Source organism: Mauremys reevesii, linkage group 11 (genome assembly GCF_016161935.1).
Source record: "Mauremys reevesii isolate NIE-2019 linkage group 11, ASM1616193v1, whole genome shotgun sequence".
Classification (NCBI taxonomy): domain Eukaryota; kingdom Metazoa; phylum Chordata; order Testudines; family Geoemydidae; genus Mauremys; species Mauremys reevesii.
Window position 1 is genome coordinate 28,375,715 of NC_052633.1, and position 18,507 is coordinate 28,394,221.

Genomic DNA, 18,507 nt, shown 5'->3' on the forward strand with positions numbered 1-18,507 from the left:
GCCTGGTACGAGGGCTAGATCGATGTAATATTCTTGCAACTATTTTAAGATTAAAATATTGTCAATAAAAATCTTGCTTTAAAAAAAAAACTAAGCTAGGTTAACTTAATTATGGTCGCTGCCAAAGATCAAAACTAGAAAGTCCAGAAATTAGTCTTCAGCTGCACTTTTAATGTGTTATATAAGAAATAGTAGCTGTCAAAGAGAACATTTTGCCACCTAGTATTAAAGTGCTTTTGAAAACTACAGAACTAAATATATTTTTCATTTAAATGTTGTATCCATTTAGATGCTTGTCAGACTATAAGTTTATAAACTTTCATAGAGGCTTTGGATAAGCAGGCAGTGGATGATGTTTAGTAATCCTTTCAGCTGGGACCAGGTTCTTGGTTGAAGCCTCAGCCACCTGAAATATAATAATGTATAATTTACTCAGCCACCACTAGAAGGATAATGCATGGCAATGAGGTTGGGGCCACGGAGAAGCCATGGGGCAAGTTTCAGGCTGAATAACATTGATGTTATTCCAGCTTCTTTAAGGTCCACCTGCAGTTTTTAGGTATCACTGATGACAAATTTTAGTTGCTATGTCACATTGCATTTCCACAATGACCTCAGAATCTAATCTAGTTACCTCAAGTCCCTCAACAGCCATTTGCCATTGAACTTCTTGTCACCCATTTTCTTCTTTTCCTTTGTTTACAGTCTGGAGCAGACCCAATGAAATGAACACAGCTATTCATCTAACTCCAGTACCATAGGTTTTGAAGAGTCATTATTCATTATTGGGAGGGACATGCAATCATTTCAGTGGCTGCTGCAGTTGTTGCTCTTCTCAGGGTTACTGGGTTACTGCTCAGTCATATGACGTCATCCAAGAACAACAGTGTTCATGCTGCCTGCCAGCCTGGGAAAACACACCACACTATCAAGTACCACTAGTGGCAGCCTGAGCCTCTGCCTTCTCTCAATAGACAGCTGTTAAACCAAAATGCAGAGTTAGGGCTGGTCTACACTGCGAGGGGTGGGGTGGGGGGGTCGAACTAAGGTATGCAAGTTCAGCTATGCGAATAGTGTAGCTGAACTCGAACTACCTTAGTTCGAACTACTCACCCGTCCAGACGCCGCGGGATCGAAGTCCGCGGCTCCCCCGTCGACTCCGCCACCGCCGTTCGCGGTGGTGGAGTTCCGGAGTCGACGGGAGCGCGTTCGGAGTTCGATATATCGCGTCTAGATGAGACGCGATATATCGAACTCCGAGAAGTCGAACGCTACCCGCCGACCCGGGTGGTAGTATAGACGTAGCCTTAGAGATAGAAAGAACTAAATGTCCACAAGCATACATTAGTAGGTGAAACAGCAATGCTAGTTACAACCTCTGTCACCCTCCAACCGTGATGCATAGCACCTTCTCCAGATTATTAAAACAGATGTGTCCCAAGTTATTTATTATATTTGTGATTAAATAGTGAGCCATAACAAGCTCTGAACCCATGTTAGCATGCCAGGCACCAGATTGAATAAGATATTCATGTCAGTATGGCACACACACACACAAAAAGGATGCTAATTCTTGGTCTTTTTTCTCCTCCATCCAGTGAACTGTTTAAAGCCAACAGCCAAGAACTGTGTAAGGCTGGCAACAACTAACATTTGGCAAGAGGTGGTAACATTTGTCTAATTCAAGACCTAAAACTTCACAACAACTGGACACAAAAGAACAAAAGAACAGAGGATCTGCTTGTAATTTGTAACTCTGTGAGTGGGGTGGCTATTATAGCTCTGACTCAAGTATTGAGTCTGTTAACAATAATATTACTGCCAGTGAACAACACCCTGCACCTCTGCTTCCTCCCTTTGTAATAAAGCAGTGAATGTTTCCAAATCCACTGCCCTTTCAAAAATCAGTCTGCTTAGCCTTGGTCTCAACTCAAAAACAAAATATGAAAAATTATGAAAGAAACCAAATGGTTTCACTCCCATAAGGCTAATGTCTGTGTGATCTAAATGGTGTTTATGAAATCTGTCACATTTCTAAAAACACGCACACTTGGTTGAAGGGCTGGATTCCCCCGACTTTAATTGAGGCTCAGATTTTTCCAAATCAAAGTCACACATCACTCTTCCAAAACACAGTTTGCCTGAGAGGCACACATTGCTGAACTTTAATTTCAAACCCTAAGTTTCAACAATTCATTAGTTTAAAATTTGATAACCAGCAAGCACAGGCTAAAACATCCAGGTGCCAGATGTGCACTGCCACACGTTCTACTTGGCACACTCTGCAGTACATCAAGGTGCCAGTTTCTTTATCCACAATGTTTTGGGAGCTGGATCAATTTGAGAAAATGCTTAGTTAAGTTATGACATATATTATTAGAAAATTGATCCAAGATAGCACATTGAGTAGGTAACGGATGAAGAGTGGCCTTTGCAGTATGCTCAGATTGATTGTGTCCCACATGGCTGCATGTTATTGCTGCCTAATAACGATCACTGGAATAATTTTCTTACAACTATACCATTAGCCTTCTCTTTCACTTGCTCAGTTAAAGAAACCTGCTTCTTACTCCCCTTCTTATCTTCCCTTTTTGTTATGTTTTGGTGTTCATCTCCTTCATGTTCACTGAATGATGGATAAGATATACTTGGTACCAACCCAAGTATATTTTATTTGGATTCGAGACACCTGATCTGTTGTATTTGAACATCAAATAGATCAGTTTATCTACTATAGTATAGTTATCCATGGCCATGCACTGATGGTACCAGGCATGTCTCAGTCTAACCCTGCTTTTATCTTCACTATTGTAAGCTTGAGGAGATGACTGGGTTGGCAAAAGCTGCGATAGAAAGACATTGCTGATTGTCTGAAGTGTTTCTGTTCCACTAGCTAATTCAATGGATTAATCTACAACGAATGCACATGTAGCATGCTGGCAAACACTAAAAATGTTGCTATTCTTCTAGGAACCGCACCAATATATTACTGAACTCATGCCATTTCTTCATTACGGCTCTAACACTTTCCAGTTTAAAAGAAAAAGCATAATCTTAAACTGGAGCTATTTGTTAGAAACAACTACAGACTATTTTTTGCAGGTATTTAATCAAACATAGATGTTCAGAATGAAGAGGTAGTGCAAAAGCAACAACATACCTATTCCTGCAACCTATTTATGATGGCTACATTCCACATTTTAAAAACTGCCACTTGGAATACTGTATTAATATGAAAGAAGATGTCCACCTGCTCAAGAAAGAGGTGTGCTGCTTTAGCAAATAGTTGAGGCAGCATTTATACTATAATATAAGCATGAAGTAATATCTAAGCATAGAATTAGCTGCCAAGTATGCAGAGGGTCTGATTCTGCTGATATGCTCCTTTTTCAGCAGTGGAGTTCTGATAATTCCAGTGGAGTTACTCACAATTTACAGGGTGTAAATAAGAGAACAATCAGGCCCTAGATCTCCAAAATCTCCTTATAGTCATTGTGAGTATGGATGATATATTGCTAGCAAAGGCTAGTGGGATAACAGTTTGAAAGCCATCTTAAGGAACTACTCAAGGGAATGATAGCAATCAGTAGTAGCTTACTGTGCAGGGTCTAATAACAGTGAAGCAGAATTGTACTCAGTTCTTGGCCCTGATTCTTATAGACACAGAAGCCCCTTTACATCACTCTGGCAGCGTAAAGGAGCCTTCAGATAGGTGTAACCCAATATGTTTGCAGCAGTCTTTCTTAAGGCAGGTTTTACTATAGGAACACAGAAAAAAACATTCTCACTCCTTGCTACACCATATGTGTTACTTCTGTACTAGTAACAAAGTTTGTGTGTTACAGTGAACTTCAGTCACCTATGATATTGGTGAATATTTGTGGCTTGAGGCAGGGCTTTTAGGATAGAATAGCTTCTATTATGTTCCATATATTTTAAAATACCTTTAAATGGGTGCATATAAATTCTTTCAGAGATGTGTAATTTAAATATTATTTCTATAATTTGACACTTTTCCAGGAACATGTTCATACCTGACCAGAAGAATTGTATTCACAAGAATAAGGTTTTAGTGTCAGATTTTTCAACACCAAGAATTTGCTGCACAAATTATTTTCAAAGTTACAGTAACTCTGGGGCAGAATTGGCCAGAATGCAACACTTCTGTTTCATAATAATATAATAAATAACAATAATTTATTATTATTATTATTTAAAGGCCAGTAAATGTTACCTGATGTAAGGGTGGCAGAACTGGACCTTGAATAATTAAATAGCTCCCAAACCACTGATTCAATAATGTAAAACATGTGAGTATTAAGTATTCATTTCTTCATTGAATCTTCATTTGTTGCAGGGGAAGAAGAACTACCAGCCACTAGATGGCACTTCATTATGAAAGAGGTTTGCCAAGATAGCTTAAACTGATGAAACTTTTAACACAGATCAGAAAATCTAAGTTTAGCCCATCTCAAGCTAAATCATTTTTTTCACAAGATAAAGAAATCTAGCTAAATTACCAAGACATTTTATAGCCTGGATTACTGTTAGTAAGTGAACATTTCATATTCTATAATATTCATAACTTGAGCTGAGCAGAGGTTCAATCTTAGACTGTGTTTAAACTTCCCTTTCCGGTTATTACAGAAAAACTAAGAAACTCATAGCCCAGAGCTACATCTGACTATTATGAACACACTGCATACTCAGCAGCTTCCTTAATATCTTTGCCAAGGCTTGTCTACTGACACAATTTTCCAAGGAAAATTTTATGTTGACTTACTTTTGATACAAACCATATAAACATTTTTCTTGAGACAGCAATTCAGCATGTCTGGAGATTCTTTTTTCAGACATGGAAACATTAGCTCTCGAACCCATCAATGCACTGTATATGCATTAACAATATTAATAGTCAACTCTCTGAATTATCTTTGTATTATTTATTTTTTAAGTATGTCCCTTAGGATATGGGGTGGGAGAAGAAATAGGAGCAATTTCAAAAGAGTGAAAAGATTTTTGAATCTTGTGGAAAAGTACTTTCCAGAGTAAGGACAGCACTCTATACTCTGAGCAAACCAAAAAGAGATATTCAATTTCAGTTGCATTTACAAATTGATTGACTGATGTTTTACCAACTTCATCAAGCTAACCATCTCTCTCTAACCCACATGGAAACGAGCCCAATAAGGAAATGTTGCCATACCATGCACTTTGAATGGGCCAAACAAATGAGCCCTTAAGAATATGCCCTCACACTTCTTAGACTTAACTGTTTCTTTCTATGCCTAAAATTGACCATTACTAGAACAAATGTGTTTTGTAACACAGTAAAGTCTGGGGACAACCAAAGTGAAGGGAGGGGTCTTGTCAGGGGATGACATGCAGGAGGGTTTTGTTGAAACGGGAGATCAAACTGAGGGCGATTTTCACTGTGGGAGGCTGGTGGCTAAGGATCCCATTATCTGCAGTGAAAAAACGTGTTAATTTGTTTTGTTGTTGTAAGCAGAGAAAAGTCCCCACTGCATAAATTTCCTCTGGCTTTGCAATATTCTTTTTATTGACATTTGGAACTCATTTGGGCACTTCTTTGTTACAGATTATAATACCTGATTTGCTCATGAAAGAAACGTTCATCCTAGGCTCCAATTGTTCCATTGCTCAAACATCCTGTTTGAAATATAGTAAACCCTGATGCAGAGGTTGCTTTCTAGCTATGCTTTCACAGACAAGTTGGCCATCAATTTAGTACCGTAATAATTTCTAATAGTTTCCGTTTTCTGACCAGGGCTGGGTGTGGGTATAAAAAGTTTGGCTGCATTTGACTGCTCTGCATTTTATATTAATTTGCTGCCATTTATCAAATTATTTATTTTATTAGCTTCTTTCATGCATGAATATCTCTTTCACATTTAGAAGACAAAAGTATTATTTGACACCTTAAGAGTAAAAAAGATATGAAACACAATGATGAAAATGTCTAGGGAATAGTACAGATCCCCAAAGCATCAAGTGTTCTTATGGAAACTCATCTGTTAACTATCATAGTTATCATCACTCTAAGTTGAATTTGAGTGTAGAGTAATTTTTCACTATATTCCAGGTTCATTTTGTGTCAGTGATCTGTTGCATTGCACATCCCCCTTAGAAGATCAGTTAGCTGTTAATTGATCTTCTAAGAGTTTGAAATAGCCTGCAGATGAGTGATAGAAAATCTTTTAGCAGAGTGAATGCATTCATCCATTTGCTGTGTGTGAAAAATAAAAACTCAACAAGCTGACAGATATTTCCTTGTGAAGTTTTACAAAAATGGTTTCAGCAACCTTGGTTACAATTTCTAAGGTTTTTTTCTATAGGCTAAAATCTTTAAAGCATATTCCTATGGTGCCAAAGGAGCATTTACTGTATGGCATAGAACAGCAATCTAGCAAACAGCTGGAAACACAGGGCTTATTACATGAGACAAATAACTTCCAGACTACATAGAGCTAGCATTCAAAACAAAATCATTAAAAAAAAAACCAAACTTTCCAGAGACTATAATATGAACACCAGAAAGAACAAGAACAACTGCAGCTTAAACACAGGAAAAGCAAAACATTTCTTACATTTAGGAACCTCCTGGTTAGTAATCAACATATTCTAGTATTCAGCTAAAAACATTAGCTATCTATCTCATAATGTTGAATGGGTGAAGGAAAAGTATCCTGGGGAGATTTGGGAATTTCTTATGTTAAGATGAATTGATGAAAATAAAAAATAAACTCATAAGAAATTTGAATTACTCACCACCTTGTTGCGCCAAAGTAATTGAGGGTTGAAACACGGCAAGAATGAGCCAAGTTACTTTTTGCACAAAGCTCATCATGTCTAAATATTAGACATGAGACTCTATGTGCAAAAATAAAAATGGGGGGAGAGAAAAATCAATTCAAAATAGCACCATCAATTGTTCCCTGCCCTTTCAGCACCGGGCCCTGCACAGAACTGAGCCACAGGCATTCCTTTGCTTTGGCCTTAAATAGGAAAAAGTTTGGCTTCCTTTACTTTCCAGCCCCTTTCTGAAATATGAGAGGAAGACCAATCCCCTTAACAGTGAAAGAAATGATTCATTTTTTTCTTGGCCTTATAGAAGAAACAGCCAACTAAACTAGATAAAAAGCACATCTGGAGCTTTTGTATATGTATGCTGCACCCACCACACAAGTGTGTACTAGACTATATGATGTATGCATGAGTGTGAATGTGTTTGCACTGCATGTATGTGATGTGGGAAAGAAGTTACAGTGGCTTTCTATGTGGTAATGCATTTTTCCCCTATCAATTAGGACTCAGCCAAGATGTATAGTACTTGATGCTTCAGTAAAGTTCAACCCTGCAACTTCACAATGAAAATAAATAGTAGCTATCTTGCATGATGGGCGACCACAGAAAATGAAGGAGTCCCAGAAACTGAAGAAAGTGCACTTTTCATCTGCAGCAGTACAAGTCATACTAAATGAAAGTGGGGCCCTGAATGCTAGCAGCTGAATTTCAGTGCTGTTATGGTGCCATCCTGCCATCTTCTCATCATGATTGTAGTTTTGTACTGATCTCGGGAGTAACAAAACATGGAACATTTAGTGAGAAAAACAATGTGTTCCAAAAATGGATACTGACCTAAGACTAAAACCTTTCAATGAATTCACCCTAATTTTAGTACACAAAAGAAATGCAGAACAGTCACCTTTTCCTCAGTATGTCTGCCCCTCAATACTGTAGCTTCATCTCAGAAAAAATCCTGAGTCTGTTGCATTTGTTTCCTTGTAACTCAAATTCCTTCTTATTCCACATAACATAGGGCTTTATTGAGAATCAAAAGGTTCGAGCATGTATATTCCATCAGATATCCTGAGAGACATTTGCTTCACACAAAAAATTGCTATATACGTGACCTTCATTTTAGGATTTGGGAGACTCCAAAATTAATGCAGATATTAGTGTGGAAAGCTGGTAAGGCTTGAGGAAATCACTCTATCATTGTTAAAACAATGGTCTGAACTGAATTAATTTCCTTCTTTGACAGAGTTAGTGGCCTGGTGGATAGGGGAGGAGTAGTCAGCATAATATATCTTGATTTTAATAAGGCTTTTGACACAGTCCCATGTGACATTCTCATAAACAAACTAGGGAAATGAGGTCTAGATCGGGGTGGGCAAACTACAGCCCTGGCCCATCAGGGCTTTGGATCCAGCCCGTGGGATTGCCAGCCCCGCGCTGCTCCCAGAAGCAGCTGGCACCACGTCCCTGCGAGACCTGGGAAAGGGGAATGACAGAGGGCTCCGCGCTCTGCCCTTGCCTGCAGACACCCCCCCCTACAGCTCCCATTGGCTGGGAATGGAGAACTGTGGCCAACGGGAACTTCAGGGGAGGTATCCGCAGGCGAGGGCAGCGCACAGAGCCCTCTGCTTGTTCCCCTCCCTCAGGGGCCACAGGGACGTGGTGCTGGCTGCTTCCAGGAGTGCTGTGGGGCTAGGGCAGGCACGGAGCCTGCCCTAGCCCTGTTGTGTGCTGCTGCCATCTTGGAGATGCTCAAGGTAAGTGGCGCCTGGCTGGAGCCCACACCCTGAACCCCTGCCCTGAGCCTCCTGTCATACCCCACACCCCCTTCTGCACCCCAATCCCCTGCCCTGAGCCCCCTTGTGCACTCCACACCCCCTTCTGCACTCCAACCCCCTGCCCTGAGCCCCCTTGCGCACTCCACACCCCCTCCTGCATGCCAACCCCCTGCCCTGAGCCCCTTCCTGCACTCTGACCCCCTCCCACACCCAACACTCCCTCCCACACCCCAACCCCAGCCCTACATTCATGGCCCTGCATGCAATTTCCTTACCCAGATGTGGCCCTCAGGCCTAAAAGTTTGCCCATCCCTGGGCTAGATGAAATTGCTATACAGTGGGCGAACAGCTGGTTGAAAGTCCATACTCAAAGAATAGCTACCAATGATTTGCTTATCAAAAGGAGGGCACATCAAGTGGGGTTCCTCGGGGTCAGTCCTGAGTCTGATACTATTCCATATTTTCATTAACAACTTGGATCATGGAGTGGAGAGCATGCTTATGACTGTGTGGCTGACACTAAGCAGAGGGGGAGGGAAGTGCAAGGACAGGACTTTGGAGGAGAGGATTCAAATTCAAGATGACTTTGACAAACCGGAGAATTGGTCTGAAATCAACAAAATGAAATTCAATAAAGACAAGTGCAAAGTATTACACCTAGGAAAGAAAAATCAAATGCACAACTCCAAAATGGGGAATAACTGGCTAAGCTGTAGTGCTGCTGAAAAGGATCTGGAGGTTATAGTGTATCACAAATTGAAGATAAGTCAACGTGATGCAATTGTGCAAAAGGCTAAAATCATTGTGGGGTGTAAGACATGAGAGGTAACTGGTGCGCTGTACACTGGTGGGGCCTCACTTGGAGTATTGTGTCTAACTCTGGGTGCTGCACTTTAGGAAATATATGAACAAGTTAGAAAGAGTCCAGAGGAAAGCAACAAAAATGATCAAAGGTTTAGAAAACCGGACCTATGAAGAAAGGTTAAAAAAAACTAGGCATGTTAAGGCTTGAGAAAAGACAACTGGGGTGGGGGGGTGGGGAAACCTGATAACAGTCTTCAATATAAGAGCTGTTATAAAGAAGATGGTGATCAATTGCTCTCCATGTCCATGAAGGAAGGACAAGAAATAACGGGCTTAATTTGCAGCAAAGGAGATTTAGATTAGATATTAGGAAAATCTTTCTAACTATAAGGGTAGTTAAGATCTGGAATAGGCTTCAAAGGGAGGTTGTGCAATCTCTATCACTGAAGGTTTTGAAGAACAGTTTAAACAGGAGTGGTCAGGAATGGTCTAGGTTTACTTGGTTCTGCCACAGCAGAGGGGTTGGACTTGATGATTTCTTGATGTCCCCATCCAGCCGTACATTTCTATGGTTCTTTGATTTTATGAAATTCATTTCTGCTGGAATTCAATTAATTTAAATAGATGAAGTTGGCCCCATTTTGTGTATGCGGACAGTATGGAATGTATAGACTCATTCACAAACACCATTTGTTCTTAAGTGCTGTTGACATTACAACAACACAGCAGGATCATCACTCACATCAATATGGTATTTGAGTCAGGGTACAGATAGTTAACCTGGGAAAGGGACGAAGTGCTTTTGTGTGTGTGTATATAAAAACAATCAAATGGGACTGCTGTTATCTCTTAAGCTCATGCACAGTGTTGGGTCATGACTTCCTGAAGCTCCTCATCTGACAACGTCAAATAGGATTATGTAGGTGGAAGCAAGCAATGAAAGTAGCTTGAATTTTTTGATGTAGCTGAGTGGAATCACTTCAACATATTCTGAGGGACAATATGTGATGTTGCACTGAGGAAACTTGTACATTAAATGCTTATGCAGTGGAGATAGGTAGATAAGTTTCAAAGGAGTAACTGATTTTTTGCACGAATCACGTACTCCCTAAGTTTTCCTAGTTCTCCATGGTGAATTAAAATGACGCTGAATGTACTGTGTTATCATACTGTTTTAGGATTACATTACTAGTTTATAAATTACATAATAATCATGACCCAAACTAGATTATTTCGTTTGTTCATTTAAACTAGCTAGAATAGAAGATGCACATCCACCTGTTCCATTGAATTTTCTATGTAATAGCAAATGGCTCAGATATTTGGTATTATCCGCATGCACATGAGATCCTTTTTTTCCTTTCTAAATTGTATACAGGATCTTCATCAGAACAACAGCACATCTAAGTGCTGTACTGATTTGCCTGGCTCTTCTTGGGCAAGAAATATAAAAGTGCCAGATTACAGAAGTGTCTGATATCCAAAAAAGATTCAGATCCCTTCAATGAGTTGGAAACAAGACTTGTTATAGCTATAAGAACAGCCAGGGCCGGTGCTTCCATTAGGCGACCCCAGGCGGTCGCCTAGGGCGCCAGGATTCGGGGGGCGGCATTTTGTGCGCTCCCCAAGGGGCGCATGGGAGCTTCCGGTACCGCTCCCATCGTGCTGCCAAAGAAGGACCTTCTGCCAACGTGCCACGGAAAACAGCGGCAGGCAATTGAGCAGCTCAATGACTGCCGCTGTCAGCTGCGGCATTTCAGCGGAAGATCCTTCTTCAGCGGTGCGACGGGAGCAGAACTGGAAGCTCCCGCGCACCCTGTGGGGAGCGGACAAAATGCTGCCCCCCGAATTCTGCCTAGGGCACCAGAAACTCTGGCACCGCTCCTGAGAACAGCACAGCTGTGATTAACTTAGGTGAGTGAATGTCAGCCCTTTGCAAATACAGTCAAATACAGTCAGCTATTATTTTTGTCTGTTGGGGAACAAGGTGTAACAGAACAAATATAAACTAATTACTATAGTATATCTCTTATTCTTTTTAGATATGGCTCTAGATCAGGCTACTAGACTGAACTCTGGGTAAGCTTGGATCCAAATTCAAAGTTCTTGGTTCTGTAAGATTGATGTGAACCAGAATATTGGATCCAGACCATCCTTAGCTTTGGGTGGTTCAGTTCCACATCTGAATTGATGATTCAGATCTATGACTAATGTTATAAATCCTTTTAGTCACTAGAGACTTAATTTTCTATGTTAATTTAATACCCACACATCACAGTAGTAATTTAACTACTAAGCCACAGAAAAACATACATAAAAAGGGTTCAAAAAAGAGCTACAAGAATGCTTACAGATCTGGTAAATATGCCTTAAAATGGAGATTTAAGAAGCTCATTATATTTGGCTGATCAAACAGAAATATAAGAGGCAACTAGATCACGGTTTATAAGGACCTACATAGAGAGATGATATCTAATATTAGAGAGGTTGTCTTCAGGTAAAGGTTTACTAATCCAATGGGAGGAAACTAAAGCTAAAAAAACAAACTAGAATAAGGCACAAATTTTTAACAGTGAAGATTTTCCAAATTTTTATGGTTATTTTACAGCTAAAAAATCAAAATTCAAATTTTTTTGACTAGCTGTAAAATACAATTTACAATACATTACATCCTGTCAACACTGATAGATCAAACATGGTACTCCTGAAAGAACAAGGCTTATGTGTGAAATTCATCCTGGTACAGAGGGGTAGACATGGATCTAGGTACAGCTCAAGCCCCACTGAAGACCGTTGTTGAAGTTTTCAGTGAATTTTAAATAGTGCTTGGAGTCATGTTCAAGCATTCTGCACTGGGGTGAATTTCATATTGACCAAAAAGGGGTGAGGGAAAATTGGGTACAAGTCAAACAATGGGGAACAATATTAATTAAGGCCCAGAGTATCACATTCCCCCAAAACCCCCACACACACATTGGTGAGCAGTTATTCACATGAGTAGCCTCACTGACTTCATCCACTCTTGAGTCCCATCTCAGCTAGTCCTCTTGAGTTGGGTGTCAGGTTTTATTGGAATGATATCCACTTTTTTTTATACAGATGTACCAATACCAGCATTTGGATTTAAAAAAAATTTTTTTTAGGTTTTTAAGTAGAAAAATATCCACTACCACTAGCTACCTATGGATATTTCCCATTTACTAAAATAAGACACAGTTTCTGGCTAACACTAAGTTCTGCAGAGTACTGAGATAGAGTGTTGACACTCAACAAATAATAATAGTCAGCTGTGCTGTAATGTCAAGGAAGTTTCCAAATAATGGTTGTTCCAAGAACATTTTCATAATTCTAGTGGGAGACCAGCAAAGCAAAGGCATTTGATTTTACATTTGTCTTCTTGAGACTGTAGCACCTTAAAGCATTTTGAGAGACATTTCATCATTTCTGCAAGTAAGCAGTACATCAGGTAAAAAATTTCTCTCTCTCCTTCCCATCTTGCCTTTGCGAAACCCCTTACTCATGTTAGGTTGTATCCATGACATCCATGACATCTCTATGCCCATGAAAGGGAATTGGGGTCTTTCTTTTGACTTCAGTGGCAGTTGGATGAGGCCCTACACATGGGGAAAAACCTTACTTCCAATTTATTGCCATCATCTAGGATAAACAGATAAATTCTAGTCATGCAGTCAAAATGGTTTTGAGGATGAAAGGAAAATATTCTGGTCTTCTTTAGACCTGTGCTTCAAGAATGGAGATTCTCTATTTAAACCCATCAGATCAAAGTTTTGTAGTCACCAAAAAGCCATGAAAATAAAAAGAATTATTCCAATTTTTATTTAACATTCCATCGTATACCCCAATATTAATCTTCTTCAGTTTCCCTGATGTTCAAATTATTTTTATACAATATATTACAATATAGAGCTCAATGACACACCAACATTTATATGAATAGTCTAATTGACTTCAATGAATAAGTACTATGTTTTGTAAATAAAGGTCATAGGATTAGGCCAATAGCTGCAAATTCTTCAACATGTTGGGGAAACACCAGAGCAATGATTGGTTCTGTGAAAAAAACCCACCCATTTTGTCTACGTACAATTATTTCTTGAATTTGTTTTAATCAATTTGATTAATTACCTAATGTTTCTAAAGTGCTTAAAAAGGAAAACACTATATAAGTATTATTTTGATGCATGTATTACAATTTTAGCAATTATGATTCATGCACAGGGTATATTACAAGATAGCTACTATGCAAGCAGTAGTGATGTACTTAAAAACAGTTTTAGAGAATTAATGTGCTGACCAAAGTTAATCAAATTGTTCAACTCATCTCTCAATTTTCCATTCAACTTCTAACTATTCACTGGGGAAATTTATTTTTGATACGTGTCGTCTTGCTCATAAGAACTCTGTGTTAAGGTCCAAATAACCTCAGTGGTTCCCATAACTGAAACTTCATCTTTTGCATAACATCTAGTATAGATAAGATTAAATGCAATGTTTCATGAGAGACATGTTGGGAACTTGCTGTGGTGTCCAACACAGCTGCAACAGCTCTTAAAACAGAGCCAACAGAATGCCTGTACATGGGTGAAGCAAAGAGCACCCACAGAATATTCTCTGCATAACGTTGCAGATCCAGACCAAACGACTTCAGTGAACTTTGGGTGTACCTGATGCTGGGGAATTGGAGATCTGTAGGTTGGGTGGGTTTTTTTGGAACATACATGCACTGACAGTGCTAGCCAATGATGAGTTGGGTAATTTGGAACACCAGTCCAAACTGTTTCTGAAGATATTTACAAGGGAATATTTTTCTCTTTAATTGAGGAGTTGGCTTTGCCTTACAAGATATGCTTTCTATTATTTGATCTCTCTCTTACAAACCAGATGTGTCTGCATATATTTCCATGGATCTGTTATGATTTTCATTCCATCCATAGGAAAGAAAACTTTCCCAAAAGAATCAAACTTTTACACTATAAAAAGATCTCACAAATCTGTATGAAGTGTAATATACTTTTCCTCAGTATTAAAAAAAAAGCTTATTAAAGGGATAAGGGAATGTTTGTGGAATGGCTGCTTCTTGTAATGGCTTTAGCTCTCTAGATCTTGTGATGGGTATGTGGGTGTTATTTGACAGAAGGTGAAAGGCGACGGGAAAATATATGATTCTTAAAAAATAAGGTTCAGTAATTAATTGGCTGTCTCAGCCCAATTAGTAATGGCCACATGACAGTAAAAAACATCCCCCAAAAGCAAACAAAAAAGAACCCCTCCAAACACCATTAGGATTGGCTTCCTTGGGCTGCCTCAGCAGAGCAGCCAGAAATTAAATGGGCACAGGGACTAAAGGATTCTTTTATCTCTTGACTTTGTATACTTGCTACCAGTGCTGTCACTCATCTAAGGAGATCAGACCTGACCCTAAGACGCCTAAATAGGAGACTTTAGCTTTCAGAGCTAGCAAGCCAACACCTTTCATGATCACTAAATTTACTTAAGAGTGTTGTATAACTAAAAAGTCATGGGCTAAAAGCAGGCTTTTAAGAGAGTATTGTTTAATGTTTTTCTGTTCTCCGAGAATTTAAAATCTTTTAAAGTGGTTCTCTGTGGACTTCACAAGAATGCTTATAGGAACTTAGTATCACTTCTACTAATAAGGCACTAAATACTCATGTTTGATTTCACCAAAATACTACAGACAGGGCCGGCTCCAGACCCCAGCGCGCCAAGCGTGCGCTTGGGGTGGCATTTTGCCGGCAGGCGGCAGGCGGCTCCGGCAGGGCGGCAGGCGGCTTCCGCAGGCATGACTGCGGAGGGTTTGCTGGTCCTGTGGCTCGGGTGGACCTCCCGCAGGCATGCCAGTGGATGCTCCACTGGAGCCGCGGGCACGTCTGCAAGAGGTCCCCCGGAGCCGCGGGACCGGCGACCGCCAGAGCGCGCCCTGCAGCGCGCCGCTCTGCTTGGGGCGGCGGGATTCCTAGAGCCGCCCCTGACTACAGATTGACCCAATAGTGATACGATTCATAGTTGAAAGAGAAAGAAGAATATACAATTGTTATTCTGTGTTCTGTCCAGAGTAAAGTTAATTCAAAGGATAAAAGTAACTATGAGAAAAATGACTGAATTTATTGAAATAAGAGATTAATTAAAATGAGTTCAACTGAAATTGCCCAAGCAGGTGAAAGACCATTCTAGCTCTGTCCGCTTCTACAGAAAATCCAGCTCCACCCAAACTCTCCAACAGGCTATCAAGCTACTGACTTTGGTCTTGCCTGCACTTAAAATGCAGCTGCACCATTCAGTGAAGACACTACCTACCCTGATGGGAGGGGTTCTCCTGTTGGCATAGATAATCCACCTTGCAAAGAAGCAATAACTAGGTCGACAGAAAAATTCTTCCACTGTCCTAACACTGTCTACATGGGGCATTATGCTGGTTTAACTACATCACCCCCGGGTGTAGATTTTTCACACCCCTGAGCAATGTAGTTATACCAAGGTAACTTCCTAGTGTAGACTAGGCCATTGTATCATCAGAACTAACTAACTCTTACTGGCCACCAATACATGGAAGGTCTGACATTTTCTCCAGCAATTTAACTCTTTCTTGGTGTCAGATTTACACATTGCATTTGTAATCATAGAGGGGGTACAGAGCACAGCTGTCGTCCCAGAGCAAGTAGCAGCATCAACCCAGCAAGCCTTGCTGCCATTGTTATGGTTGGAGGACTGAGTAAAGAGACCCTCTGGGCATCATCTGACTGGGGCATTTTTGCTGGTGCACAATCTCTTCAGCGTGCACTGTCCTTACTCTTCACCCTAGCACATCTCCATAGGCCACACGATCCAGGGAAAGAATGAAGTGGTACACCTCCTCCTGATTGGTTCTGCACTGGTAGTACCCCATAAGCCTCACTTTCATAGGAGTTCCACAGAAACCACTAAAAGGGTGCATTTGCCAACTGATACCATACAATTACCAGATTCCAAACTGTTGCCATTATGTGGAAACTCTTGGCAAATGCTGATCTTGTTAATTGATGGTTGGAGTGTTAGCTTCAGTGACCTGGGAAAACTCCAATCTGGGTGCCTGTAAATGCAGCATACTATGAATGTCCCCCAAACTTTATTCAATCATTAACATCCTGGTGCATTCAAGAGTGTTTAGTTCTTATTTTTGATTTCTGAGCGCCATCTGGCTCTTTTAGATGCTCTTCATGGTCTCATCCTTTCCCCACTGATTTTATTGGGAATAGAGGGCACTCTCCTCCTTTCAGAATCAAACCCCTATTACAAAAACACCCCAAATGCATGACTTTCATATGAGTGAATGATAATTCAATTTCATCCAAAATGTTCAAAATATCAACAACGTTTACTGAAGTATATTGAATTTTAGAAATTCACTTACATTGTGTGAACATACGTCCTGAAACTATTTCCAACCCAATATTTCAATTTTGATTGAAACAGTCACAAAGCAGAGCCTGGAGTAACACTGCTCTTTATTTCTGATATTCTTAAACTACAATCCTCCTTTCAGATCACTTTTTATAAACTCTTTCTCTCCACCTTCTATAGAGCTATACCAGACAAGACCCTTGCCAAGAGACTATAGTATATTTCTGTAATGTTAATAGATTTACAACATGTAAATTTCTAGTCTGTCACATTGCTTTATTTTCCAGCAACAGCAACATAGACTGATTTTTATTGCCCTGATCCAGTGTCAGGGTGCTGCCATGCATTCAGGTGGCATTGGCTGCACAAACATAGTTTGTTCCAGCAAAAACAACTACAGAAAATGTAAACCGCATCCACCATATAACCAATGCACGATGAAGGCACAGGAAATAGGATAGAAATTCTCATAGAATATCCTAGTATTGTACTGTATTTCAAGGCTAATGGTTTCTTTTCGTTTCAGTGTGCATCCCCTTAGCAAAACAAGAAGCAGGGCATGTGCGTATTGTGCAAGCCTCCATATACCACTCCTGCAGTGAACCTGATTCTTAATCTGCAGTGCTGCTACTCTAAACCCACAAAACTCAATTTGACCACATGAGGCAGGATTTGATTCCAGATGGGGTAGTAGCTCTGCGCCATTGAGCTAGCTCATATTTCTTTCCTTTCAGTTTTGCTTTTCTTAGTGGCTTTGATCTACACTGTCCTGTGAACAATCAAACCTTTGTTAGAACAAGAACTTCTGCTATCTAATTTGAGATCAGTTTATCCCCACAATTGCATTCTGAAGATACTGTACAAGATAACTTTGAACTGTATGCCTAACAATTATAACTGGCATGAAAATGAAGAAATATTTAATTTATGGAAAAATGTTTTGACAATGTTTTCTTAACAGTTGATATCTCATGTCGCAATAGTTAATATCTCTACTTATTCTTCTCAATACAGAATTCCCGATACACACGCAACATTCAGAAAAATATCTACTTTAATTAGAGCCATATTTGAAAATAAGGCCCCTTACAAAATATTACCACAGTGAATATGCTGCTAGGTGTAAAATACCAAATAATATTGAAAATACAGGGCTAAATTCTGTTCTTGGATGTGCATGGGTAACTTCTGGTGTAGTTACTAAAGAACATGGTAGCCATGTGCTTTAATACAGAGAGAATTTAGCATATATTGGGCATATATTTATGCCTTTGTGTGAAAACAGGCAGAATCCCAGCTTCCCAGACAGGGAGACTGAATTCACCCTTCAGTAGGGTTATTCCACAAGATAACTCCCCAATGTTGAGATCAGTCAGACTCCAGTGCCTGTCAGGAGGAGGACATGCCACCCTCACCAATATACAACAATGAGGAGAGGATGGAGTCTCCCAGTGCTCTCACCCCTAACACCACACAATATTTATATTTGTTTTAAGATTAGAGACCAGATCTTAGTCTCTTTCTCCCCCTGGTGGCGAAATTATCTTGTTTACTGCAGCCTTAGGTCAAGAGTTACCTCTAGGGTCCTAATGGGGAAGGCAAAAGTACCTGGATTGCAAAGGGATTCCAAGAGGATGGGGAATTCTCTGATTTGCAGAACCTCATTCCTCCACAATCTGAGCAGCTC

General features: G+C 40.0%; 1 protein-coding gene across 1 annotated transcript in view; it reads right to left on the minus strand.

Moving 5' to 3' along the window:
- The window catches only part of COL3A1 (collagen type III alpha 1 chain), a 75,028-nt gene extending 68,046 nt beyond the window's left edge, over window positions 1–6,982 (minus strand). The window contains exon 1 of the mRNA XM_039494451.1: window positions 6,790–6,982. Within this exon, the coding sequence (XP_039350385.1) occupies window positions 6,790–6,868 (79 nt within the window). The 5' untranslated portion in view covers window positions 6,869–6,982. The remainder of the gene's footprint in view (window positions 1–6,789) is intronic.
- Between the last annotated feature and the right edge of the window lie 11,525 nt (window positions 6,983–18,507).